Below are 26,680 nucleotides of genomic sequence, written 5' to 3'. Positions count from 1 at the left end.
TGCAGTCCAAGTAACTCCCAAGAGTCTTCTCCAACACCACAGTTCAAAAAGCATCAATTCTTCAGCCTTCAGCCTTCTTTATGGTCCAACTCTGACATCTATACATAAGAAGAACTAAAGAGCCTCTTGATGAAAGTGAAAGAGGAGAGTGAAAAAGTTGACTTAAAGCTCAACATTCAGAAAACTAAGATCACGGCATCCGATCCCATCACTTCATGGCAAATAGATGGGGAAAAAGTGGAAATAGTGGCTGACTTTGTTATTTTGGGCTCCAAAATCACTGCAGATGGTGATTGCAGCCGTGAAATTAAAAGATGCTTACTCCTTGGAAGGAAAGTTATGACCAACCTAGACAGCATATTAAAAAGCAGAGACATTACTTTGTCAACAAAGGCCCATCTAGTCAAGGCTATGGTTTTTTCCAGTAGTCATGCATGGATGTGAGAGTTGGACTATAAAGAAAGCTTAGCACTGAAGAATTGATGCTTTTGAACTGTGGTGTTGGAGAAGACTCTTGAGAGTCCCTTGGACTGCAAGGAGGTCCAACCAGTCCATCCTAAAGGAGATCAGTCCTGGGTGTTCATTGGAAGGACTGATGTTGAAGCTGAAACTCCAATACTTTGGCCACCTGATGCAAAGAGCTGACTCATTTGAAAAGACCCTGGTGCTGGGAAAGATTGAGGGCAAGAGGAGAAGGACAGAGGATGAGATTGTTGGATGGCATTTCTGACTTAATGGACATGAGTTTGGGTAAACTCCAGGAGTTGGTGATGGACAGGGAGGCCTGGCGTGCTGCGGTTCATGGGGTCGCAAAGAATCAGACACGACTGAGTGACTGAAATGGAAATGGAACTGGAACTGGAAAAACCACAGCTTTGATTATACAGAACTTTGTCAGCAAAGTAATGCTTTGGCTTTTTAATACGCTGTCTAGGAGTAAACCTTAGTTCCATTGAAACCTTTCAAAGTCACACAGGGAAGGCTGTATCTCATGAAATGCCAAATGTCACTAGATAGACAAGACTAAGGCCAAAGGAAAGTGAAAATCTCATTACTTATCCTAAAAATTTTCCTGTCCCTTGTCATGGGTTAGGGGTTGTTTTGGTGGTGGCAGCTTTTCTTTCCTGAATGCAACACATGAACAGAAGGAAGAACCAAATTGCTAGAGTCAAAAGAAGGGTAATTGCAGAACTTTGCACAAAAGGGGAAATAAAGAGTGAAGTCAGCTGGCAGAGAATAGGAAACTTGATGGGGAAGAACATAGATGTCCAGAGGATAACTTTATTAATTTTCCACAGTATGACTTCGATATAAAAACCTCTTTCTTGCCTCATCTCTTTCTCATTAACTTATTATGGAGTTAGGTCTGTTTTAGACATGTGACAAAGAATACAGCACAGCCTTAGGGAGGCCAAGGGGTGGTGGGTAATATTCAGGGGACAGATTTATCAGAGCTAAAGTTGTAAGATTAAACTTAATTTAATAAAATATTTCTTGAGGAAACTAAAATAATATAGCACAGGTCCACCAAGCTCTGGCAAACAAATCCAGAGGAATGGATCATTCTATGTCCCTTGGATTCTATCAGTTTCAGGAAGGCTGGTATTCTGGGTTATGGAAGCAAGGGGTTATTTCATTTAATATGGAGTATAACTGTGTGAGGAAGATGATGGTATCCCTATTTCAAACTAAATCTGAAATTCAGAGAGGTTAATGACTTACAGGGTCACCCAATAGAGGTAGAGACCAGATCCCAACCAAGAGGGTCTGATTCTCCAACCCATCCCCGACCATCTCACCCCAGCAAGGACACAGGTAGTAGAGCTGACCTTTTGTGGGGAAAATCTGAGCACTGGGTTGTGACTGGGACGCAAGTGAAGGATCCCCTCCAGTTTCTAATCTCAGGAGAAGACCTCAGATCTGCTTGTGTTCAAGCGCTTGCCTAAGGCCAGAATCCTACACCACTGAATGCATGTAAGACAAGATTTGGGTGGAAAGAAAAAAATCTACGTTTAAAGTTCAGTTCACAAAGCAATTTCATACCCAGTCATTGCAATAACGCTGTGAGGTAAGCAAGGCATACTTCACTCTTATGACTAAGTGTTAGGGAGGTTAAACCCGAGGTCTTTGAGGAATTTATTTTATGAATCTTTATTTATTTATGAATCTTTAAGAAATGTCATGTGGCATAATTCCTAAGATCATATAGTAGCCTCGGGGCTTAAACATAAGACGGTGTTTTTAAGTCTATATATCTTACCCCTAAGTAGCCACCTCTACTTGTGTTCTTTGATCTTGATATCTTAGTTGAATAAGCTCTTGCAATCAGGACTGCCCTGTGAGTCTGTGCAGGCTGTGCCCTGCACAGCTTTGAAGGATTTATTCTAAGCTACATGAATGTGAATGGCACATCCTCAATTTATGGTGCACATCATGGAGAATTGTTTGCAACAGCCCTGACATAATGCAGAATCTGAGGTGGTTTTGAGAAAGGAAAATGTAATCATTATGAAAAAATGATTCTCATAACATGTACAAGTTTATACGAAAGTTGTATTGGCCATGGTACAAGGAGTATTTCCAATTAGTTTTTACACAGGGCCCTATTCTCTTATAAGAATTAAGCCCTTGACATTAGATGAGTGTCTGTATGGGTCATCACATGCCATGGAGAAAGAGTTTGCTGCAACTGATATTGACAGTACACTGTATTCTCTTTATGATTTATTTGAATGCACATTTACTAAGTATCAAGTTACGAATTAGACATTCCAGAGACATGGCACAGTGTCTGCCTATAAAGGGGTTAGAAATTCCCTGGGGAGAAAACAGACTTATGATAATTTAAAAAATAACAAACTAGGTAATATTTTGTAAAAAAAAAAAAAAAAATTGTATTTAAGTACAAAAAATGCATGTTACTAATCTTGCAGTAGGAGGCCAGGAAGGGGAGATTTCCACAGTTTGGACTAGTTAAGGATTAGTTATGAAAACAGTGGTTTAAGGGTGGGGGATGCCTGAGATGAATCAGAAAGAGTAGATAGAATCTAGGTGGATACGTAAGAGGATTGAGGGTGAGGAAGGAGGAGCGTTTCAACCATGAGTCAAGACATCTCTTTCCACTTGCTTTAACTCTTCTGTATGACATCAAAGAGATGCCTGCAGCTGCCATTCTAGTGATGAGTGGTCATAAGAGAAACATCTGGATGGGGCTAATAAAAAAGAAACATTAAAACCCCAATCCAAAAATTATTTAAAAAATAAAACCAACAGTGCAGGCTTTCTCTTCTCTTGTTTGGTGCTCACGAGCTGCTGTATTTGGAAATGAGCCAACTGAGGAGATGGCTGAAGAAGGCAGGTGACTGGAGGCAGTTAAATAGGATGGCCTCTATTTATAGAGGCTGGGGCTACACTGCAAATAGGACTTTTCCTGGTTAGAGCAGATCCCCAGTACCACTGGAGCTGGAAATCAAGGATAACATCATTTTATGAACTGCCCCCACAGTACACTGGAAGGACTAAGGAGATAAAGTGTGATCTGTAACAAAAGTGAGCCTATATGTATCAAATACATATGTATCAAATTTTCACTATATTTAAAAGTATATGTCATCAGGTACAGCATGGAATTGAAGCTGGAAGCCAGAATCGAGAGAGAGAATGAAATCAGTGCATTTACATTCCATAGTAATCCTTTTTCCCATGGTCTTGTTAGTCCATGGAAAAAAGAATGAAAGGCTGAGCTATTAAACTCCCCACTGCAGGCTGAAAGTTGGGGGATGGGAGATGGAGCAAAGTGGGAACAGAAGGAGCAGCTGGTCTTGTTGAAAACTCTTCAGATCCTCTGGGAAAGACACACTTCCTCTTCAGTGTAGAAGATGCCACTATCAAAACTCTCCATGAGAGCATTTGAAGGATCCACTGCGAGTTTCATATCACAAGAATTTTCTTTCAGAGCAGGTCGTTTAATAGGCATCAGCCGGGCTGAATGAAAAATCAGAGAAAATAAACTCAGAAACTGAAAAACTGCAAAACTTAAAGTGTTGGTGGTAAAGATAAATTGTCACTAAAGGTCAGAAGTAAAGGAACTCCATATTTCAGATGACTTACAAGATGCAAGAGATTCAGTGAGGCACAGGAATGAGAAGTCAACCCCAAAGCCACGCTTCTCACCCTTTCAGGTGCTTACCACCTAGACATGGTGCTAAAACACAGACCCTGTTCAGGTCTGGGGGGACCTGAGATTCTGCATTTCTAACAAGCTCTTGGGTAATGCTCAAAGCAGCCAGACCTCAGAATCCACATGGAGAGAAATTGCAACGGTACAGATTTTGCCTTCAGATCTAATGAATATGAAAGGCATTTTGATAGAATTTGAACAGTGGAAAGTCAGAAACATAGAATAAGACATATTTAAATGGAAAGAAAAATCAGAGAGAATCGAAACTCGTGAAAAGTAGTACAGTAGTGGTTCTGAGGGCCTGATGCTGGTGGGATATGACTTGAGGAGGTGATTAGTTTTGTGAGAAAAAAAAAAAAGACACTTGTGTATGTGTGAAACAATTGTCTTATTCTTGGAAAGAACAAGGGAGAACCAAATAGGGTATGTCTTAATAACACCCTTCAAAAGAAGAACCAGATTCCGAGACTCTGCTCTCATGATGAACTGCCAGGGTAAACCACAGTTCAGCAGCTGCAAGCACGCTTGCCAATTACAGAGATAAAAAATGTTTCTGAAAACAAAATTTCACATATTCCCCCCCACCCCAACCCCCACCTCTGAGGTTGGCATCGTATCTTCCTGTGTATCTTGGGTGTAGCTTTTACCAGGCAGAATTTAGACACTAGAAACCAAATGAGGTGATAAACAGAGCCAGTTTGCAGAAGAGTCAAAATAACCCAGCAAGAATTGAAACCACAAATGCCCTAAGAGCCAGTCATTCACCAACCAAATGCTAATAGGAATCAGCACAAAGGACCATGCAAGTTAGCTCAAGGACTTAAAAACTGATATGCAGTGTTGTGTGTGATAGTGTTCATTTTACCTTTGGCTTGTTTTAGAAACACATCCTACCTCTGCCACCCCACCCTTCCTCATCACATAATGGTTTCAGTGCAAAAAACTTACAACACTGGGGGAGGAGGGTATCTGGAACTTACTGGGTTGCTCAAAATGTTCGCTTAGGTTTTTCCGTAAGAGCTTATGGAAAAACCCAAACGAACATTTTGGCCAACCCAATACAACTCCATCCTGGGTGTCAAGAGATCTGAGTTCTAGAAGCATGGATGTTAAGATCTTCGGATCATAATGGGTGACCTGGACCATGGTCTTTGGCTCTAGATGCATGCAAATCTCAGCTCTGCCATTTATTCAGCAACCTCAGATAGTTGTTCATTGGCCCTCCACCTTAAAATGGAAATGTTAATAGAACCTACATTCACAGGCTTGCAGGCAATCTTTAATGGTGTAAGACATGTAAGACACTCAGAACAGTGCACAGCATGGAATTAATGGTTGATAAATGTCTGTTATTATTGTAACTAACTCTGTCACTAACTCAAGCACTGTAAGAAAGTTATTTAATAAAAAGGGAAATCACAGAATTCCTAGAAACAAATGACAATGAAAACATGATGACCCAAAGCCTTTGGGATGCAGCAAAAGCAGTTCTAAGAGGGAGGTTTATAGCAATACAACCCTACCTCAAGAAACAAACAAACAAAAACGTCAAATAGACAATCTAACTTAACACCGAAAACAACTGGATAAAGAAGAGCAAAGAAACCCCAAAGTTAGTAGAAGGACAGAAATCATAAAGATAAGAGCTGAAATAAATGAAAAAGAGGCTCAATTATCAAGAGAGTATGAACATCAAAATCCTTTCCAGAACTAAAATTCTATGATTGTGTGGTCACTTTGGCCAATAAATTTGAAACATCCCAAGGCATCTGGGCAAATAATTCTTCTCTGCTAGGTCCTTCTAGAATGTCTGGTAAAGCATTCAAGACCTGTGTTGATGGAGCAAACCTTTCCTTCCAACTTCTGTTCACAGCTCCTGTTCACAGCCCACACCGTGGGCTCCAGGTAGCTCTACTCACTGGCCCCTGAATGTGCTTTCAGAGTCCCAGGACCATGCCATTTACATCATTTCCTCTCCAGACTGCCTTCCCTGCTTTCTGTCCATACCCCTAAATCCTATCTATCCTTCAAAAACTAACCCAGGTTCCAGCTTCTTTATAAGGTTTTCTGCTATCACCATACTTCTGTATTGAAGAAGTCTTGTCTTCAATATAGAATTCATTGACCATTACCATATTCTGCCTACATTCTTCTGAAATTTTTTTCCTATACTTGTTAACTTTCTCAACCCACTGCAATATTTTTGCCTGGAGTGTTCGATGCACAGCGGAACCTGGCAGGCTACAGTTCATGGGATCGCAAAGTCAGACATGACTGAGCTGTCACTCCTTAGCCTTTCAACTAGATAATAAACTCCCTGAGGTCATGCACAAGGATTTACTCCTCTTGGTATCTCAGTCAAGCCTAGCATTTACCCAACACGCAGGTGTTTTAATAAACAGCTATTGATTGGTTCATTGTAAAAACCTGTGAAGCACTTAATAAGGCAATTAGCTCAAGATGGAACTTCACTTAATGTTAATACTCCTCCTGCCAGCATCTCTTTCTGCCCCTCAAAGACATCTGAAAAATTGATCTGCTTCCATCTAGTGGCAATTAAAACACAGGTGGTTCCTGTGGCCAGAAAAGACTTTCACTAGGTGAGTGAGAACGTGAAAGAAATCTTTCTATTTTGTGGATTTCCTGCCCACAGAGATCGGGAGGTCAGCCTAGAGAAGGGTCAAGGACTCCCATCTACATTATCTAACGGGAGACAGGGAAGGCAGTAAAAGAAACTTCACTGACCCGATGTCCCCATCCAGTTACCCCTCCTGACTCTCTCATCTCATCTCCTTCCAGCCAAGTTTTATAAAAGAGACGATGTATATATTCTGCCTCTACATTTTCATCCCCACTGATTCCTCAACCCCTGGCTATAGGACTTGCGTCATGAGTTCAACACTGAAAACAATTTCCCCACTGATACCCTTATTATATCTAGTAGAAACTTACTGGTTCTCCTTGCAGTATTTGAAATAATTTTCATTTCCTGCTTTCCTTAGGATCATGACCCCATAGTCTCCTTATTTTCCTCCTACCTTTCTGGCAACCTCTCCCTGTCCTCCTTTACCTTAGCTGACGTGTTGATATTGACCATCCTCTGGCTCCTATCCTCTCTCCCAGATCTGCTTCCATTCTCTCACTGTACATACTCCCTTGGTGACTGTACATGTTCCTAAGATATAGTTACCTCCTGTAATGTGAGGACCTCCAGATCCATTTCTTCTGCCCCAAGGTACCCCCTTTGGGGCAGAAGAAACAGGTAGATAGAACCAATGGACTGCGGTTGAACCACAGACACCTAAACCTTAACAGGTACAAAACTGAACTCGTGATCATCACCTCCAAAACTTCTCATTCTTTTGTGTTCCCTTCTCAGTAAATAATAAAACAGCAATGGTAACCATCCACCAGATCCCAGATCAGAACCACGGCAACTTATTTGAGTCTTCTCTCTCTCTCTTAGTCAATTAATAATCATATTCAGTTGATTCCACCACCAGTTATCTCACAAACTCATCCTCATTGCTATTGCCCTAGACAGGCATCATTGGCTTCAACCTAATAACTTCAAATGCCTCCAAAACAGTTCTTTGCCCTCAGACTCACTCTACTCCCATGTTTACAAACTTTTATGGATAGTGATCCTCCCAAGATGCAAATTTCAGCATGACATTCACCTGCTTCAACCCCTGTTAGTAATAACTCAATGACCTCAGGATTAAGTCCATACTCCTTTGTATGGCTTATAAATTACTTTATAATAACCTCTGTTGCCTTCTGTCTCCCCAAGTTTCCTTTTGTACCCTAAGCTACAGCTCAGTAAACTACTAAGAACTTCTCAATAACAATCTGTTGTTGGTAGGATGGTTGCCTGAACAAGAAACCAGCGTCCTCAGGGACCATCTTGCTTCATTTCCTCCAGCATTTGAAAAGGAGGCCAGTTGTCTGGCTGGGCACCTAGTCTGTCACCAAAGTCTCATCTCTGTTGTTCGTTTGACTTATACTTTCCTTGCTAAAATTTCAAAGCAAGTCACCAAACCCTGAAACTGAGAAATGTTTTGTTGTCTTCATTTCTGCCAGGTGGGGCCTTGTATTTTCATATGTATGTGTTTTTGCAATTGAAGAAATCTGAGATTTAAGACCAAATCAAACAACTTCCCCTTCTTCGGGGGAGACTGTAGGTAGAATTAATGCTCCCTACCTTTTCCACGTTTCTGAAGGTCAGTGCTTATCAGAGGTCTTTTACCCTCTTGTGCTACGTGCTGCAGGCTCAGGGTCTGGAATTATACCATTTTCTTAGAACCTGGGATTCATTAGTTTTTCAATAAATAAATCCTTGTTGACTTGATTGTTCACTGAATACAATATTTACCGTTGCCCTCATGTTCAGACAGGATAAGAAGAAAAAAACCATAATGCTTCCAATCTGCAAAGAAAATTCTGAAGCAATTAGAAAAAGCTGTCTTTACATAAACTGTCCCTTCTTAATAGAGTATTACTTGTTCATTCATTCAGCTCCACTAGCACTGAAAAACCTGACAGCTATTAAGGAAGGTTAGTAGATTTTATCTGGAAACTTCATTTGGATGAGATCCCATGCAAATAACTGTGTGCTTGCATGTTCAGTTGCTCAGTCATGTCCGGCTCTTTGCAAAGCCACAGACTGCAGTCCATCGGGCTCCTCTATGTTAGTCTTCAGGCAAGAATACTAGAGTGGGTTGCCATTTCCTCCTCCAGGGGATCTTCCCAACCCAGGGACCAAACCCGTCTCCTGCGTCTACGTCTCTCACTTTGGCAAGAGGATTCATTATCACTGAGCCACCTGCGAAACCCATGTAAATAACTACTAAGGAGTTAATGTCTCTAGCTATAACAGGAAGTATCTTAAAAGAGGTAGAGAATAGATCAACAGATGTAGAAACTTCTTTCTTATCAAACTTACCTTCTCCGAGACTTTTTGCCTGAAAATAGAAGAGAAAAATGGTATCAGCAGAAATAGGCAATTTCAATATTTTATACTTAGAAGAGAAGGGAGATTCCCTGTCTCAAAACAGTTTTTTGAAGAGTCTTAGGTGGACCTCATCGATGTCTAAGGGGATTTGAGGTCCTGGCTTAATGTTCTCATTTGAGCTTTGGTAGATACTCATTCAGAACAGACCCATTAATACAGATGCTTCTTAGAGCACCATTTCATCCTTGGTGCTGCTCATAAAGACAGAAGGCTAGTCTGAACTGTCTGATGATCAAGGCCCCATGTACCCATTCTTGTGTTTACCCATTCTGACCTGCCATCTCATCTTTCCTACAGAGTCTTCCCTAAGAGACTCAGCTGCAAATACTGTAAGAATATGTATCGTTACACCTCATGTCATCTTTTTTGTGAGAATATGCAAGAGAAATTTCACTCAGGTCTCAGTAGTAGGAACTACATGCCTCATCTGTGTAACCATTGTGTTCTTATCTTACAAACACACTGAATAGCATTACTGCTTCCTTGTATGTGTCCTTGGATGTGTCCTTCTTTGGCTGGCTGCAGGAAAGCAGGCGTATCTGAAACTTCTTTGTCCCTGGCTCTGACTTATTTGTGGTACTCTAAACCTTGACCTTCTTTTTCTTATTTTTAAACTAATTTTAATTTGCTGTGTTGAATGCATTTGAAAAACTATCTTACATTCTTTTTTTAAAAAAAAAGCAGAGTATAAATAAGTGAATGAAACTGCAGGGTTAGGCTCCAGTGGAAACAAAAGCAAAAAATGCTTTTTGAGGAGGAAAACTATCACTAGGAGGCAATATATTTCTGTGACTGTTAAGCTGGAGCACTAGATGATGAAATCTGGGTCCAGGTCCCTTTTTGCCAACTAAAGAGTGTCTTTGAACTACTTATTCTCTCTAAGTTACCATTTCTTCATCTGTGAAAGAGGCTGATAATTATGTTTTCCTCACCGAGTTGATAAAATGTATTCAAAATATTTAAGCCAGGGCCTAGAGCAGAGACAGTGCTCAATTCCTGTTTTAAACTTTTAAAATGTTATAAATTGCTATTTTAATTACTTCTTCCAAAATTTAGCCTGCCAATGACATGAGCCAAAAGCATTTGAGCAGGGAGAAATAAATCTGAGTGAATTTCAGATTCTGTTCATTTTCATACAAATATATTTTTCTCTCAGGAACAATGAAACACATATCAATACATGAGCAAGAAGCTGTTCCTATTGAGTTTCTTTTTCAAGAAAAAGGGAACTAAGGGGCATCTGTTCAGTTTTGTGCCCAGTTCTCAGCCTCTGTGTTGGTTCAGGTGGAAAATTCCTCTCGGTGGGGGGGTGGGGGGGGGAGGAGAAAAATAGAGCCTCGTTAATCTGAAGACCAGTGGTTTTAAGGGGCATATTTTGATGGAAGTCTGATCTATGACCCTGGCTCCTGGTGATATGAAATTTTAGAGATACAGCCTAAAACAGCAGTGCCTCAGTTTCCTCGTTTTCTGAACAGAGCCAGTGATGCTGACTAATCAGAAAATGATGATGCTAGGAGAAAAATATATATATTTCTAGACAAGCCCATACACAGGGAAGCATGTTTCTGGAGCCCACCCTTACTCCTTTCTTAGGAAAAAAAATTAAGGAGCTGAAGTCTGGATATTAAGAAAACTCAGGCAGGGGCCAAAGTACAGGTTCAGAAGATCTATCTGAGGACAGGATGGGGGTCAAGACTCTGGTCATTTTATTGGCTACTCTGCTCAAAATATTCACTTGTCCCTTTTTTCCAGCTTTCAGAGCCCCGAAAGCCTATATACTATTCTCAGACTGATGAATACTGGATGCAGGCAGATTTATTGGCTTTGACCTTTCTTCTTATACAGGCATCAGCTCTATTGTATTAGAAAAGCTCTAGGGGCTTAACCTGGGAATCTATCCATCATTTCCAACCATTGTCTCTACTGGAAAAACATTCCTTTTTCCAAGAATGAACAGCTAAAATTTTTTAGAAGATAAAGTCACTTGAGAGTTGGCGATATCAGAAGGCATTTCACCAATGAGGATGACTGAGGGTGAGACTGAAGATGCCCTGACTTCCCTACAAAGTCAGTGATCTCTCAGGGCTTCTGTTCGCTCATGCTCTTTGTTGGCATAACTGTAACTAGCCTAACTGCCCGTTATCTATTTCCTGTTTGCCCCACACTGATTCCCACAGTGGGGGCACGCAGTTTTCAAGGTATCAGTTTGAGATCTTGTACAGAAATGACTCCAAGGTAAAAAAAAAAATTAAAAACAACCCCACTGCTTTTCTCACCACTGGTTAGAACACAGCCTTAGGCAGAACCTGCCTCCTGCACCCCACTACTAAATACACACTTCAGTTCTGTTCTTTTTATTCCACTAGCATTTATTGAAATATTTAATCATTTGGGAATAGCTCCTTACTAAGGAACCTTCCAGCCCCAAAGTCCTTAGTGGTTATTTAAATAATAGCCCTCTTATCCCAGAGGGCGGAGCTTAACTACCCAATCTATTCTCTACCACCTCACTTCTGCCAATGTCACCCAAGGAAGGAGGAAAGAAAGGATGATTGTGAGAAAGGCTTTCAGTCTCAAGGGAAAGGATAATCAATAGTAGGAGAAAAATCTCATTCTTCTCTTGCCTTAGTGCAATATTTAAGTAAATAGCATAGTACTATAAGATGGTGGGATCCAGTCTCAGCTGAAGTTGCAAAAGCAGGAGCAGAGACCCTTTAACTGCTCAGGACTCTTCACTTTACAGTTAATGAAGTTCTTGCACATCAGGAACATCCCCTTCGATTGTGTTTCTTGTTTGGTTATAAAACTGATCTAGTACCCTTAGTCTGGGCTTCCCAGGTGATGCTAGTGGTAAAGAATCCACCTGCCAACGCAGGAGATGCAGGAAATGCAGGTTTGCTCCCTGGGTTGGGAAGATCCCCCGGATAAGGGCATGGCAACCCACTCCAGTATTCTTGCCTGGAGAATCCAATGGACAGAGGAGTCTGGTGGGCTATAGTCCATGGTGTCACAAGGAGTCAGACATGACTAAAGCAACTTAGCACGCAAGCACCCTTAGTCTTCAATTTGGAATGAAAGATCAGATCATACCAGAGATCCATTAGGGATTGGCAGATAATATTCCTGCAATTGCCAGTGAGAATGGGTGTTGTAGCAGTCTTTACATACTGTATTCATGGAATATAATATATACTAATTAATTTGATGGAAGTGAAATTAAAATGGCACTCAATTGACCCCATAGAGGTAACACAGAGCAGTTGGTTACCCATTGTTTTGAGGTCACTGATGGCTCCTGAAGTTGAAGGAGAGTTATCTTTAAATCTGCCTAATATCTATACATGTCATAATCTTGAATGTTTCTGCCTGATGACTTTGGCCAAATGTGGCAGCACATACCCAAGGCTTGCCTGACTGTGGGCCTATAACCAGCAGGTTGGTTCCACTTGAGGATTTGGACACACTCAGGAGGGAAGTGAGGGGAATGATCCTTCCGTTCTTTGCTGGTGGTGTTTTGCCTACTATGCTAAGCAGCAGACACTAACTTCTTGAGGCAGTCCTCCTTATTCTCTTTTCTTTTCCAGTCCAGAGTGGAGGGAAAGCATAAGTATGGGGTGCATTTGGGTAAACCTGTGACCTTGGTGAATAGACACAGGGAAGAAAATGTGGGGATTTCCCTAAGGGACAGAGCAACAACTCCCACACATTAGGAGCCAGACAGGTGTCTGACTCTTGACAAAGTTAGGTATTTGGGAGCAGTGCTTTGAAAACATTGCGTGCATACTCAGTCGTGTCCAACTCTTTGCAACTGCATGCACTGTACCCCACCAGGCTCCCCTGTCCATGAGATTCTCCAGGCAAGAATACTGGAGTGGGTTGCCATTGCCTACTTCAGGGGATCTTCCCTATCTAGGGATCAAACCTGCATCTGCTACATCTTCTACATCGGTAGGTGGATTCTTTACCACTGTGCCACCTGGGAAACCCTGTGGGACATTAAATTCACTTCGTAGTAGAATTGCACTGAAATCAAAAGCATGTGGGCTCTTATAGGACCAGATCACACATTCTTTTTTTTAAGAATTAAATAATAGCAAAGAACCATTACAATTTCTCATTTGTCTGTTAATACCCTAGCAAGATGCTCAGGTAGTAACGGGTGCTTGAAAATAGTAGACATTTTAAAAAGACTTGTCAGATGAAAAGAAAAAATTAGCCAACTTATTGTAATGAAAGTGTGTATGGGACTGCTTCATGCATCTCTAGGGACTGATGTTTATAGAACCCAGAGCTTGGTATTCTGCTTTAGTCAAAGCTCTCATACTTAATTTTATGTGGGTTTCCACATTTTCTTCCACTTGAAAGTTGTATTATTTTTACATGAAGGTAAACTCACGTACTTTTTTTTAATCTTCTTGCCAGCCAAATGATAAATACCAACCCAGAGAACGCAGTAACCATGACTGCCACCGGGATGAAGAGGGGGTTATAATCACTCTCTTCGTTTATTGAGATAGTCCTGTTCACTTCTGAAAGAGAAATCAGTAAAGCATTTAGATGAGGCCACAAACATTATTTCCTTACTGCCTTTTCAAAACATTAAACTTTCTTCCTCCTTACATCTTCTAATAATTGTCCATTTGACGCTATTAGACAGATGAGGAAACTGGCCTGGGAAAACCCATGATGAGTGTATAGCAGAAGCAAAGACTAAAACAGCTTTTCTGGCTCAATGCCTACAGAATCTCAATCCTCAGATTGGTGAGTCATAGAATTCCTGGGAGATGTACCTAAATATTTTAGTAAAAAGTGGTCATCATTGTATTTAGCTCCATGATCTTGTTCACTGCCTAGGACTCAAACACAGAGAAGAACTAAAAAGTCTAGTACGACTACAGAAAAAATAAAAGCCAGTGATCTGAATCAGGTAACTTTTCAATCAAAGCAAAATATTAAGGCTTTGAAGCAGCTGGGCAAACATGGGCACGTACAATTACATGCCAAGGACTTGCACCAATTTGTCTTTCAAATGCTATAGTCCTACCATTTCCCTCTACTTCCTTCACAAATAAATAAAAGGATACATCTATATATCCTCTCATAAGGGTGAACTAAGTTCATGTGGGGACCTTTATTGAAAAACTACTGATACGAAAAAATTTATCTTCTGATACCACCAGTCGAAGAAACTTGCTTTTGCATATTGGCACAGGGTCTGACTGTCCCTTATTCTTCACATCACTTTGATGAACCCTTTCAAGGTGCTTCCATCCCCACACCCAAATGTATAATGGAAAGGAGGTGCAATTCCCAGAGGATCCAAACAGAGGGCACCTATGGACTGTAGGAGGTTGAGAAGGCAGACACTAGCCCAACCTTTAAAGGAAATGCCCCATAAGCCTGATGTCTTTAGAGTCCTCCTCTAAAGACCCCATGCCACCTCCCCAATTCCCTACTCCACTTCCTGGCCCCAGACCACAGAGATCAGCTTCTCTCTTAGCTTCTACAGATCCTACCACTTAAAGACTACTGCCATGGGATGAATCGGGAGAGTAGCGCTGACATATTTACACTACAGTGTGTAAATAGATAGCTAGTGGGAAGCTGCTGTATAGCACAGGGAGCTCAGTTCAGTGCTCTGTGATGACCTAGATGGGTGGGATGGGGGTGGTGCAAGGGAGGCTGAGAGGGAGGGGATACGTGTATACTTAGAGCTGATTCACCTTGTTGTACAGCAGAAACTAACACAACATTGTAAAACAATTATACTCCAATAAAAATAAAATAGAGCCTTTAAAAAAGACAAAGATAAAGAGTTCTTTCATTGGTGTAGTCTTGGGGCAGACATGGGTAGCTATTCTGTCAAATGCTAATTGAACATGGATTGATTTAGCACCTATTGTCAGGCGCTGTCAGGTGGAAGGTATACAGAGATGAGGAAGACACCATTCTTCTTATGCACAGACAGATTTGGGAGGCATCAACTTTGTGATAACTGAGAAGTATCCATTACTCTGGGAATTAGGTGGTCATTGGTGACTTTTGTGGAGACATTTTAGTAGACTAACAGAGAAGTGAGACTAACTGGAATAGAAAAATGGATAAGAAATAAGTCAGAAGAGACAGTGAGTTTAGATGTTAAGGGAGGAGGAGTTGAGAACTGGCTGAGAAAAAAAAATCAATCACTGTCATTGAAGGAAGAGGAAAGAGCAGCCAAAGATTTTATGGTAAATCAATGTGTATGAATTTATTTTTAAGCTACATATGTCTTAGCAACAAAACTTAAAAGTTTAGTATTTTTCCCCACCATCTGCTTATTCATCAAATACCTCTTTAAGTCTTAAACATATTGGGCCAAACTTACTCACTTTGACATGTTGGACTAGGGCTGGACCAATTTCCGGACAATCCACAGATAGTTTTTTTCTCCCCAGTTAACTCAGATTCTTCTGAACAACTGAAGGTGCATGTAGAGGTAAAGCCGAAGTCAACAAGGGGGTGATTACAGTCCATGGTTCCCAAATCAGGTTCTGTTAGAGGCTCACATTGAATCACTTCAATGAAAAAGAAAAAAAAATCAGTATTTCTGAGCAGAGACCCTCTGTGAGGAACAGCTTTTAGCCAAACTGCCTAACTTAACTGGGGAACCATTGACGTGAATCTAGACATTTCTAATTTCTAGAAATTACTTCTGATGATGCTTCCAGGCTTTGTTTTCTTGAGAATGATGGAGAGTGGTGAGTCAGAGGTAGAATGAGGAGAACACAGAAAGCCCATGGTGGGAGGGGAGCATTGGGGTTGGGGAGAGAAGGGAAGAGCTGGCTGTTCCATGTTGCTTCCCTAGCCCTGGGAACTCTCTTGCTCTTCTGGAAGCACCATGCTATGTGGCCTTGGCCTCAAGAGCTCTTATGGTGCATTATCAACAAAGACAGAGAATTTCCTGCCTTTTACCTGTTCTAACATCAACCCAAGAAGTTTTGAAAAACATCCCCATTCTCTGAAGCAAGTCCCTCAAATTTTATAAAATTTAGCAGGTTGGTCAATTAGTTGTATGATTTCAAAAATGATTTGAATAGTTCTTTTGAGAATTAAACCACTTAAACTAGTGAGTCAAAAGCATAAAGGTTGAATATGTAACCAAAACTTCACAAGTTTAGATACCACGTTTTTTTTCCCCTAAAGAGATGATCTTGACAGTAAATAAGAAAAAAAAAAAAAAAATCCCACCATATTTCAAATGAAAAAAAAAAATCAAGAGATTGTATGTTTGTTTTTCACAGAATTTGCTATTCTCCTGAGAGTTCATGGAGGAGGAAAGGTAAAACATCATTCTAAGAATAAACCGAATAAAACAATAAAAACCTCCAACCCCACCACTCCGGAATAAAGAAATTGCTTGGTGTCAAGCAGGACACCACATAAAATAAGAGTTATTGAAGGGGAGAGCAACCAAAATTCAACAGCAGTTCAGCAAGACTGATTATCCCATAGCAATGAGAAAAATAAAAATAAAATAAAAAATATAGTATAATCACACTGTTCTGCTGAAAATTATATGTGTGTATATATATATGTGTGTGTGTGTGTGTGTGTATTTATATGTATATATATAGTGACATAGTCTCAGGGATAGTTGGTTGTTATTTTTTTGTTTGTGGTTTTTCTTTTAAATTAGAAAAAATAACCCCTTCGAAAAGTATCACGGTAAAATCTAAGTTAGGTTAAATTATGTTTCAAAAGAGGATGCAGAATTCTTAGCAAGGCTCCACTGCATTTTCTTAGTTTTAAATCCAGGATTGCCATGACAAAGCCTCTGGTATGAACATAGGCTCACCTTGACAGGTTGGTTCTGGAGATGACCAATTTCCAAATGGTCCACAAGTGGTTTCTTCAATCCCAATTATGTCTGTTCCCTTCGAGCATTTGAAAGCACACTGCGACATGAAGCTGAAGTTTCCCAAAGGGTTAGCACAGGCCATGGTACCCAGCTCTGGGGCCTCTAAAGGCGTACACTGAGTCACTTCAATGAGAAAAGAAACAGCGCTCAGAGTTAAGAGGACCTGATGACTGGGTTTGAATCTTAGCTCTGATACTTGATAACCAAGTATCTTTAAGCAAGGTGATTTAACCCTTCCAGCTTTAGGTTCTTTATCTATAAAAGAGGGATAATGATAAATGTATTGACTTCCCAGAGTTTTGGAATTAAATAATTTAATGCAAGTGAAGAATTTAAAGTCTGGTTCATAGGAAGCTTTTAATTAAATATTAGCTAATCTGCATGCACACAACTTATCTTTGGCATTACCTGGACAAAGAACTTTCAAATGCAGACAGGTTTAAGTGGGAATGACCAGCTCAGTTTGGAAATAGCTGCCACATTAGAGACCCTAAGTATGCTAGAGTGTTGGAAGTAGGAGGTTCAGAGAAAGACTGGGTATCCATAACTGTCTTCTCTACAGGGGGAGAAGATAAAAGCCTTAGAAAGCATCTAAGCCTGGATTCTGTCTTCACTATCTCTAGCTCAGTTCCAGAACTTTAGTTATTCTGATTTTGACAGTCCTCTGCAGAAAGTATGTCTACTTCCTTTCTCTGACCAGTGGCATAATAGATTAAATTAAGATTTGGAATTCCGTCTTCATGTTTTAGCTCCTGCCACATCATTTAGGCAAATATTGCAACTCTTGTGTCTTATTCCTTATCAAATGTGAGCCATCATTTTAACCTTGTTCTTAAGGGATCAATGAAGAATTGAAGAATGAATTCAAGAAATTAGAAGAATTTTAATATTTTCCATCTACAGTATAAGCCCAAATGAAAGTCACTTATGTTGTCCGATTCAGTTTATGCCCACAAGCAGGTGCCTAAGTCTCAATCTTACAGATGCAATGAAAAATAAAATACTGACTGATCTAAAGTTGCTATCAGTCTGCTGAGGCATACAGACAACTAAATGGATGATTTCAACAAATGTCAGATAAATAAGAAACAAATATGTGGAGGTACTGGAAAACAGAATAGGGAAACTTAGCCTGTCTTGGCATCCAAAGAAAACTTCCAGATAGAAATGGTCCCTGAACTGTTATCTTCCAGTTGAACAGGTATTTTATCCATGTGCAAAATAAGGAAGCCATGAACAAGTCAATGAGCTACAAAGCAATATGGTAAGTGTGGAAGACTACAAGCATTTTGATGTTAATACTAGAAGGAAAGAGGAGGCAGGGGATGAGGTGAGATGAGATTACATAGAAAGACAGGTGCTAAGGCAAAAGGCCCCTATCTTTTCATCAATTTAATGAGTATCTACTATATATCAAGCATTATTCTATGCCTTGAGGAGTTCAGAGTTCAGATTTCATCCTATAGGACAAATGATAGGTAGAAATTAAACGGTGGATAGCCACATATGTGTGATGTTTACTTGATTTTTTAAATTGATAAGACTGCCTATAGTATAAATAATATACTTGAGGGGAGCTAATTTAAAGATGTAGAATTCAGCTCAGCAATTATTGCAGTAATCTAAGAGGAAAATAAAGTAGGCAATAGTGTAGAGTTAACAAGTAGAAGACAAGTTGGAGAAACATTAAGTTATAAAGATGAGTAGTGTGTTACTTTGCATAAATGTAGGAGGAGGTGAGAGAGTTTTATACCAGAGTACCCATATAAATGGTGGTACCACACAATGAGATAAGGAATACAAAAAGGAAAGCTGGCTGGGGAAAACTGATTTTTCAATATTTGGGACATCCCAAAGATTATGCTTAGCATATTTGGAGTTCAGGGCTGGAAACAGATTTGTCTGTCCAAAGCTCACATAGATGTGTGTGTCCACAGAAGTTGCTAGGTTTGACCAAAGGGGACATGTAAAGTGAGAAGAGCAATGGATGAAAGATGGAAGAGAAGAAATACAGTAAATATATGGGCTTGAGTAAGTGCCAATGAAGAAACCCAAGGAGAAACAATCATAGGTAGAAAGAAAACCAGGGAAAAGTGGTATGATAGAAACCAAGACAGGAAAAAAAAAGAATAAAATGTTCAAAAAGGAGTGAAATGGGCATGCTGATGATATAAGAATTTTTTAAAATTTAGAAATGGAGTGAGTATAAAGTATTGGATAGAAGTCAGGGCTTAGGAATTGAGTGAAATGAGCCAGATCTGTTCCAGTTGGTTGATCATTTAAATTTGTTAGGCTTTAATTCTTTATTCATTGCAAACACTGCTTTTTTCTTATTATAATTTTCTATTTTATGCACCAGATACTTCAAACATAGTTTTGAAACTCCGTCAATATCAATCAAAGGACTTAAAGTTTCTTTCAGTAGTGAGTTGACTAGGTCAAAGACTCCATGTCTTTCAATCTATGTATTCTTTCCTTTCTGTTTCTACCACCACGATTCTGAATGATTTCAGTGGACTCCTAATGATGCTCTCCATCTTCCCATCTTCTCTCTTTTTTGTTCTCCAATCCATCTTATGCACTGCTCCTAGGACAATTGCCCTAAATGTTGGTGTTTAGATACTAAGTGGTCTCTCACTATCAAATAAAGGCTAGAGATTTTTATTAGGCAGTTTTCAGTCTTCACAGGCTTCCTCCAGTGTATCTGGCTTTCCATCAGATTAAATTATAAGCATGTGTAATTTCCACTGTGTGCACGCTCAGTCGCTAAGTCATATCTGACTCTCTACGACCCCATGCACTCTAGCCTGCCAGGCTCGCATGTCCATGGGATTTCCCATGGAAGAATACTGGAGTGGGTTGCCATTTCCTCTTCCAGGGTATCAAACCCCTGTCTCGTTTCCTGCATTGGCAGGCAGATTCTCTACTGCTGAGCCACCAGGAAGCCCATAATTTCTACTAGTTAACTGTAAATCCTTTAAGGTAAGAATCTGTAATAGATTTGTCCTCATATCCCCTAAAATGCCAGCCAATGTGTTGGATTTATTATTCTATTTTCTGACAGATACTATATATCATTATGTGAATTTTTCTTTTTGGTCTTGCCTTTGTCATGATCTTGAGGATAATGTAAAAAAGCAACATGGGTGACTCAACCTCCTAATGATAAATGGTATTGTTTCTTTCAGATTCAGAGTTCTAATGAATCTAACAAGCTCACTAGCTTATGCTTTCCTTAACAGCAGGAATCTATCAGGCCTGATTCATTATTGCAATCCTTACAGCTTTTATTCCAATGCCAATGCTCTTGTGGCACTCAAAAGGACTTGTTGAGAAGTGAATTGAAACTTCATGCTGACTTATGAAATCTTTACGGAAAAGTAGCAATATTGTGCAAGCATGGCCTACTGATCAAAACTTCTCCTTTCTCAGAATGGCTAGTATCATTTTCCCCCAACCAACTTCCATAAACTATAATACTTTACATAGGAAGAAACAAAGAAACAAAAGTAGCTTACCGAACTGACACTCAGGCCCGTAGTACCCCAAGTCACAGTTGCAGGTGTAATTATTGATGACTTCCACACATTGTCCATGGCCACTGCATGACCAGGGTTTACAAGAAGCTTTAAGGGGGTCAGAAATTATTTTTAGATGGATACTTTTTTAGTACTCCTAGTCATTTATTTAGATATAAACAACTTTTTGGCTGTGACTATTTTAATAAACAGGGAAAAGTATATTTGTACATTCATACAATTTTTGCATAAAAACCATATCCTAAAATTTTTATTTATACAATATAGTTGTCATACAGCCATAGACATTTGTATTTAGAATGAATTTACTGAAGCTAATACCCTACAACATTTAGGGGAAACAGTGATATACATTGAAACAATTAAAATTTCTTTTCTTTTTTTTTTTGATGCGGTAAGTGGATTAAATGATGACCTGACCCTAATCACTTCTGTAGTATGCTTGGCATTCCTTTCATTATAAAAAGTACTGAATAAAAATTAGAGAGTCTGAACTTGTTAAATTAGTATGCGCATGCGTGCTCAGTTGTGTTCAAGTCTTTGTGACCCTATGGACTGTATGTAGCCCACGAGGCTCCGCTGTCCATAGAGTTTTCCAGGCAAGAATACTGGATTGGGTTGCCATCACCTACTCCAGGGGATCTTCCTGACCCAAGGATTGAACCTGAGTCTCCTGTGTATTCTGCATTGGCAAGCAGATTCTTTACCACTGAGCCTCCTGGGAAGCCCTGCTAAATTGATAGAGAGTCCAAGTGAACAAGAGATTGAATGAATGTTTCACTGTTAAAAATAACTTGGAAAAATACTGATTACTTTTGAACTGTTACCATTGTCTCTACAGAAATTTTCACATACCACAGATAATGAAACACTGCAAAGTTTCATTACCTAGAATTCTATAAGATTAGGACTCCCCAGATGACTCAGTGGTAAAGAATCTGCCTGCCAATGCAAGAGATGCCAGAAATGAGGGTTCGATCCCTGGGTCAGGAAGATCCCCTGGAGGAGAAAATGGTAACCATTCCAATATTCTTGCCTGGATAAGCCCATGGACAGAGGAACCTAATGGGCTATATAGTCCATAGGGTCACAAAGAGTTGGACATGACTGAGCACTATAAGATTAGGCCAAGAAGGAAAGATGTAGCATCAAGTTGCCTACTTCATGAGGAGGAAACAAGTGATGTGAGCATAAGCTCTTGGCCCTTTGCTTTCGCTTCCCTGCCTTATTATCAGGGACACTCACTGTCTAGCTCTTCCTCTTTACTTTTCACATGGATTTGTCATCTTAATGTAAACTGATTCAGAGATATAGATTTGGAGGCATAGGGCCTAGTCTCACCCACCAAAAATGCTCAGAAATGACATGATTCAAGCTTATTTAGAGGACTGGCCCTAGTTCAGGATGCCCTAGCAGCTGCTCTGTGGTCCCAGGTTCCCATGGGGTGAGCACATTCGTTCTCTGCACTCTGCCCTCCCTGAGCAGTGCAGCAGTCTGGTCAGTCCCTACCTGTGTAGCAGAGGGCTATCTTTGCTTTGTGGCAGGCATCATCATTCCATTTCCCCGAGTCTTTGTTCCTCTTGATGTAGATTTCCACACAGTCTTCCTTACTCTTCCTGTTGTTGGGCTCCCCTTCGCCCCAGTTCTTTGCTTCTTCAGTGAGAGATTTGTTGGTTCCCACCCAAGTCCACACCCCTTCTACTTTCCGGATTCCAATCCAGTAGTAAGTACGACTGAAGGGAAGCGTCTTATTCAGGTATTCGATCTCTCCCTTGTTTTGTATGGCAACTAAATCTGTGTAATTTTCCCTGCAGAACGCTCTAGCCTTTTCCCAGGGCATGGGTCTTTTAGAATAATGGTAAGTCCAGCAATCGGTTCCACGATGCACAAAGAAATCTGAAAGACATCAGTGTGAACTGTGTAGCCTCATGGTTATAGCTGAAAAGAACCTAGAACTAATCCAAGCTGAGCCTGCCATTTAGAGACGAGGAAGCTGACACCTCAGGAGGGTAAGTTACCTGCTTGAGGTCGTGGAATTAGTCATCTGCAGATCTGAAGTAGAACCTAGAACTTCTAGTCCCAATCACTTTTCACCATAACATGGAATAGTTTTGCTCATAGCTCTATTTTAGATGAATTTGGTGGCTTTCTAGATTTATTTTCATAAACTAGTTTTTTCTCAAAAATTATTTCCAGTAAAATTTAACCAACATATTTTAGCAATTCATATTTCTTAGTGGCTCTCAATCATTTAAAGTTAATTTAAGTATAATATCATATAACTCTAAAAGTTACTGCTCACTCTTTTATTCTGGGTTAATTTCCTAAAGACCAGTATTTATGTTTCTAAAGGAGAAGTAAAATAAGAACAGGAATAATGGCACACTTTGAAGTAATCTCTTTTATATCAAAAAGATAATGTTTTACCATAAAAGAGCTGCTTCTGGGAAAACAGACAGCCTAAGCCTTATATACAAAATAGAAAAAGAACAACTTGCAAAACCAGATGAGGTAGGATTAGGAAACTGATTCTAGATTTTGTTACACACACAAAGATACTCAACTGATGGTGTTTAATAATCATATGGGTGCTTCAAATATGAGGGCTTTGAAGAAATCAAAACAAACACATAATTACACAATGTTACTATAATAATACATGCCAGTCTAAGCATGGTATGATCTAAGTGAAACACTGTTATAGCATAAGGTGGAAGTTATCACAGCTGTCACCATTTGCTGAGTTTTCACTGGGTAGAGCAAATACTATGGAGAAATACCAAAGAAAATACAGATTCAATTTTTACAGTTTCCTAAGGACTCTGAGCAAGGAATAACAGATGCAAAGAATACATAATTAATCTTGATCAAATTAAACATATATAAAATGTACAGAGAACTGGGGAACAGTTATGATTAAGGAATAGATAATATAAAATAAACCCTGCAGCAAAGGGTGGGTCAAGGCTAGGAGTTCTCTGGGGAAGGAAATATTAAAAGTGAGAGGAAGAAAAGAGATGTTTGTAGAAAGGGTAGAATTAGCAGCTATCTGCCTAATACTTTTACCTGCCACTTTTACCTATGTACACTCAGTAGATATTTACCAAAAACTGAACATAGGTTTTTAAAAAAGCTTAGCAATACACAAAAATCATAACGTACCACAACAGAGCACAATCCAGACCCACAGTTTAAAGACATTCCATAAGCCCCTCTGAGCATTTTGACATTTCCATGGACATACCTGCAAATAGAATACAAAATTTTACTCAGATTTATACTCTAAATCACCATTTTACAGGTACCTTGAAGAGGTACTTACAACTTTCTCAAAGTTCAAAGTATAACATGTGTGCCTACTAACCTTGTCTGAGGTAAGAGATTTCTCAGACATGGGTGAAAAAGTAGAATTAAATTTGCCTCAAAACTGGTGTATAGTTGATTTTTTTTCCTCCTATTTCAGCCTCAAGTTGCTATTGTTATTGTTCTGATTTTTTTTTCTACATTTCAGTAACTTTTTGTATCTACTTATCTGCTGAGCTGTCAGATAAAGCTATGTGATACTTAGTGCATATATTTTTAAAGTGTTCTTTGGTCCTTAATTGGAGAAGGAAATGGCAACCCACTCCAGTATTCTTGCCTGGAGAATCCCATGAACAGAGGAGCCTGGCAGGCTGCAGTCCATGGGACTGCAAAGAGTTGGACACGATTGAGCAGCTAACACTTACTTACTTAGTCCGTAATGAACTATTAATGTCTAGATTTAATATTAAAATCTCACACTTGACTATGGTGGGTCAGTACTCCAAATTCCTAAAAGAATTAGGTAACCAAACAGACACTACTGAAGGAAAGGAGTTCATTTTTTCTCAACTAAACAGAAACACGTTTTGAGCAACTCAAATGACAAGACCATAACTTTTCTTCACACCTTTACATCATATTTTCTGAAATGTATCAATTCTCAGATAGTGCCAGTGTTCAGTCACAAGAGTGCTAATTTCCTCAAGATAGTAGTACTTCTTCAGGAACCCTCAGTAGAGACAAGTCAAGGAGAGGAAATCAGCACGGGTGAGGAGAGAGATTCTAGGAACACTTTTTAATTTAGATTCAGCAGTTTTAGTTTTGTCTTTCTTAAACCAAAAATTAAATGTGCTCCTTCTTGTCCTTTGCCACCTGCCCCTGTATCTCAAGACAAGGTTCTATCTGAGCATCTGGACATGTTTTAGGCTGAAAAGCTTACCATGGCTTTGCTCTGTCCTTTTGTAGCCCTTCAGCCTCTCAGCTCAGCACCACAGATCTCTGGGTCCTTGCCCGAGGCTGGGTGTGCAGGGAGACTGCACTCACTGTCCCCAGAAAGGCTTACTTTCTTTCATATCTCTAACCAAGGCTCACATCCTCCCCTTCCCCTTCTCCCTCCCCTTCCCCCACCTCTTCTGCACCTCTTTCTCCACCCCTTTCCTAGTCTGCGCTCTAACACCAACTTTGAGAAAAAAAGAACTGCTGACCCAGGACATTAGTGCTGGATTCTCCCTTCTTCCCGCCTTTGCTCATTCCTTCTTTCCTCCTTTGCTCATTCCTTCTTTCCTTTCTCACTTCCTTCCAACCTCCTCCCACCGCCCCCTTCTTCTCCCCTTCTTCCCCTCCGCCTCCTCCTTTCGCTCTCTCTCTCTCCTTTCTTTTTAGAAGCATTAGACTAGCTCCTGGCTATCCATGGTAGAGAGCCCCTGATAGTTTCAAGCACCACACACTCAACACATTATTATTTTGGCCAGATTTATAAAGTCTCAAACCTCAGTGTGTATGTGCTCAGTCGTATCCGACTCTTTTCGACCCCATGGACTGTAGCCCGCCAGGCTCCTCTGTCCATGGAATCTTACCAGCAAGCATCACCTTGCATTGGCAGATGGATTCTTTACCCCTGAGCTACATGGGGAGGCCCTGTTAAACTCCTGTAGAGCTAACCCAACGGACTGGATTAATGGTAGCTCTTTCTCCTCCCTCTTTCCTTGCTCACCCCCTAGTGGACGTTCTTATTAACGGCACCTCCTGAAGATAAGCGACTCTAGCTTTTTGCCCTAGCAGGTGTCAGGGCTTACAGGTACCTTTGTATTTCTAGACCTAAGATGTAAAGGAGATAGCCTGCATATAAAATTAGGACCCGTATGGTGGAGGGCAATGTAAAGGAAGAGTTACTGACATAATCAGATTAACATTTTTAAAAAGACAGTAACAACAACAATCATGTAGAGCTCAACATTCCATATTTATCACCCTATTTAACCTTTATAAAGCTTAATATCACTGCTCTCCAGTAATTGTATTAAATGGTACTGCTTAAAAATTATTATATTTAAGCAGTAATATTTTCCCAGTAATATTAAAACAATAATCCAGTAATTATACTAAATATTACTGCTCTCCAGTGGATATAATATTATCCCCATTTTTAAAAGTCTCAGAGAGGTTAAAAAGTTGCTTTAGTAACAAAGGTAGTGAGAGACAGGGCTGGGGTTTTGAACCAGGGTCAGTCAGTTCTGGAAACCATGCTGTTGATGGTTAAGCTGCAATTCTGGAAGGAACCCAGAAGACATGTTGAAGTGGGAACCAACCTGGGAGCTAAGAAGACGGAGAAGCGCCAGTGCCCTTGCTATATATACCCCAAAGACATGTCTAGACCTGTGTTTCTAAGTCCTTCCCTTCAATTCTCTCAACCCTTGTCCATCCAACCAGGCTTCCAGCCACACACATCCCCAGACACTGCTCTTGCCAAGGTCCTTCACTTCACTGAAGCCAAAAGCCAGTTATCTGGCCTCATCTTATTTGACCAATCAGCTCCTGGATTTCACTTCCCTAGTGGCTCAGCAGTAAAGAACCCACCTGCCAATGGAGGGAACTTGGGTTTGATCCCAGATTTGGGAAGATCCGCTGGAGGAGGAAATGGCAACCCACTCCAGTATTTTTACCTGGGGAATCCCACGGACAGAGGAACCCGGTGTGCTACAGTTCACGGGGTCGCAAAGCATCAGACATGACTGAGCAGGTGAGCA

The 26,680-nt window shown here is 40.2% G+C and overlaps 1 protein-coding gene and 1 long non-coding RNA gene across 4 annotated transcripts in view; one reads left to right on the top strand and one right to left on the bottom strand.

Moving 5' to 3' along the window:
* Window positions 1-26,680, top strand: part of LOC145506023 (uncharacterized) — a 287,451-nt gene that overhangs the window by 207,471 nt on the left and 53,300 nt on the right. The gene's annotated exons all lie outside the window — the stretch shown is intronic.
* On the bottom strand, window positions 2,712-25,009 carry SELL (selectin L). Of its 3 annotated transcripts, none has more exons than XM_081489625.1 (9): window positions 24,874-25,009; window positions 23,793-23,874; window positions 22,140-22,526; window positions 20,610-20,717; window positions 17,029-17,214; window positions 15,563-15,748; window positions 13,591-13,723; window positions 9,126-9,144; window positions 2,712-3,984 (listed from the first exon to the last, which is right to left on the bottom strand). In XM_081489625.1, exons 1-9 carry the CDS (start codon window positions 24,874-24,876, stop codon window positions 3,976-3,978), a joined length of 1,113 nt encoding a protein of 370 aa, XP_081345751.1. In that variant the 5' UTR covers window positions 24,877-25,009; the 3' UTR covers window positions 2,712-3,975. The 3 variants fall into 3 exon arrangements, with proteins under 3 accessions (XP_081345751.1, XP_081345750.1, XP_081345752.1); XM_081489624.1 differs by having other exon boundaries at window positions 13,595-13,723; XM_081489626.1 differs by lacking the exon at window positions 9,126-9,144 and having other exon boundaries at window positions 13,587-13,723.

The sequence above is a fragment of the Giraffa tippelskirchi genome, chromosome 5, assembly GCF_054371585.1.
Source record: "Giraffa tippelskirchi isolate mGirTip1 chromosome 5, T2T-mGirTip1v1.2.pri, whole genome shotgun sequence".
Taxonomy (NCBI): Eukaryota; Metazoa; Chordata; class Mammalia; order Artiodactyla; family Giraffidae; genus Giraffa; species Giraffa tippelskirchi.
Note: the sequence above shows the minus strand (reverse complement) of the source record. Positions and strands in the feature narration are given on the sequence as shown.

Coding starts and splice junctions, on each gene's coding strand:
- SELL (XM_081489624.1), bottom strand. Junction 20,718..22,139: donor GATAGCCCTCTGCTACACAG/GTAGGGACTGAC, acceptor ACCCCCTTAAAG/CTTCTTGTAAACCCTGGTCA. Junction 17,215..20,609: donor CGGGCCTGAGTGTCAGTTCG/GTAAGCTACTTT, acceptor TTCTCATTGAAG/TGACTCAGTGTACGCCTTTA.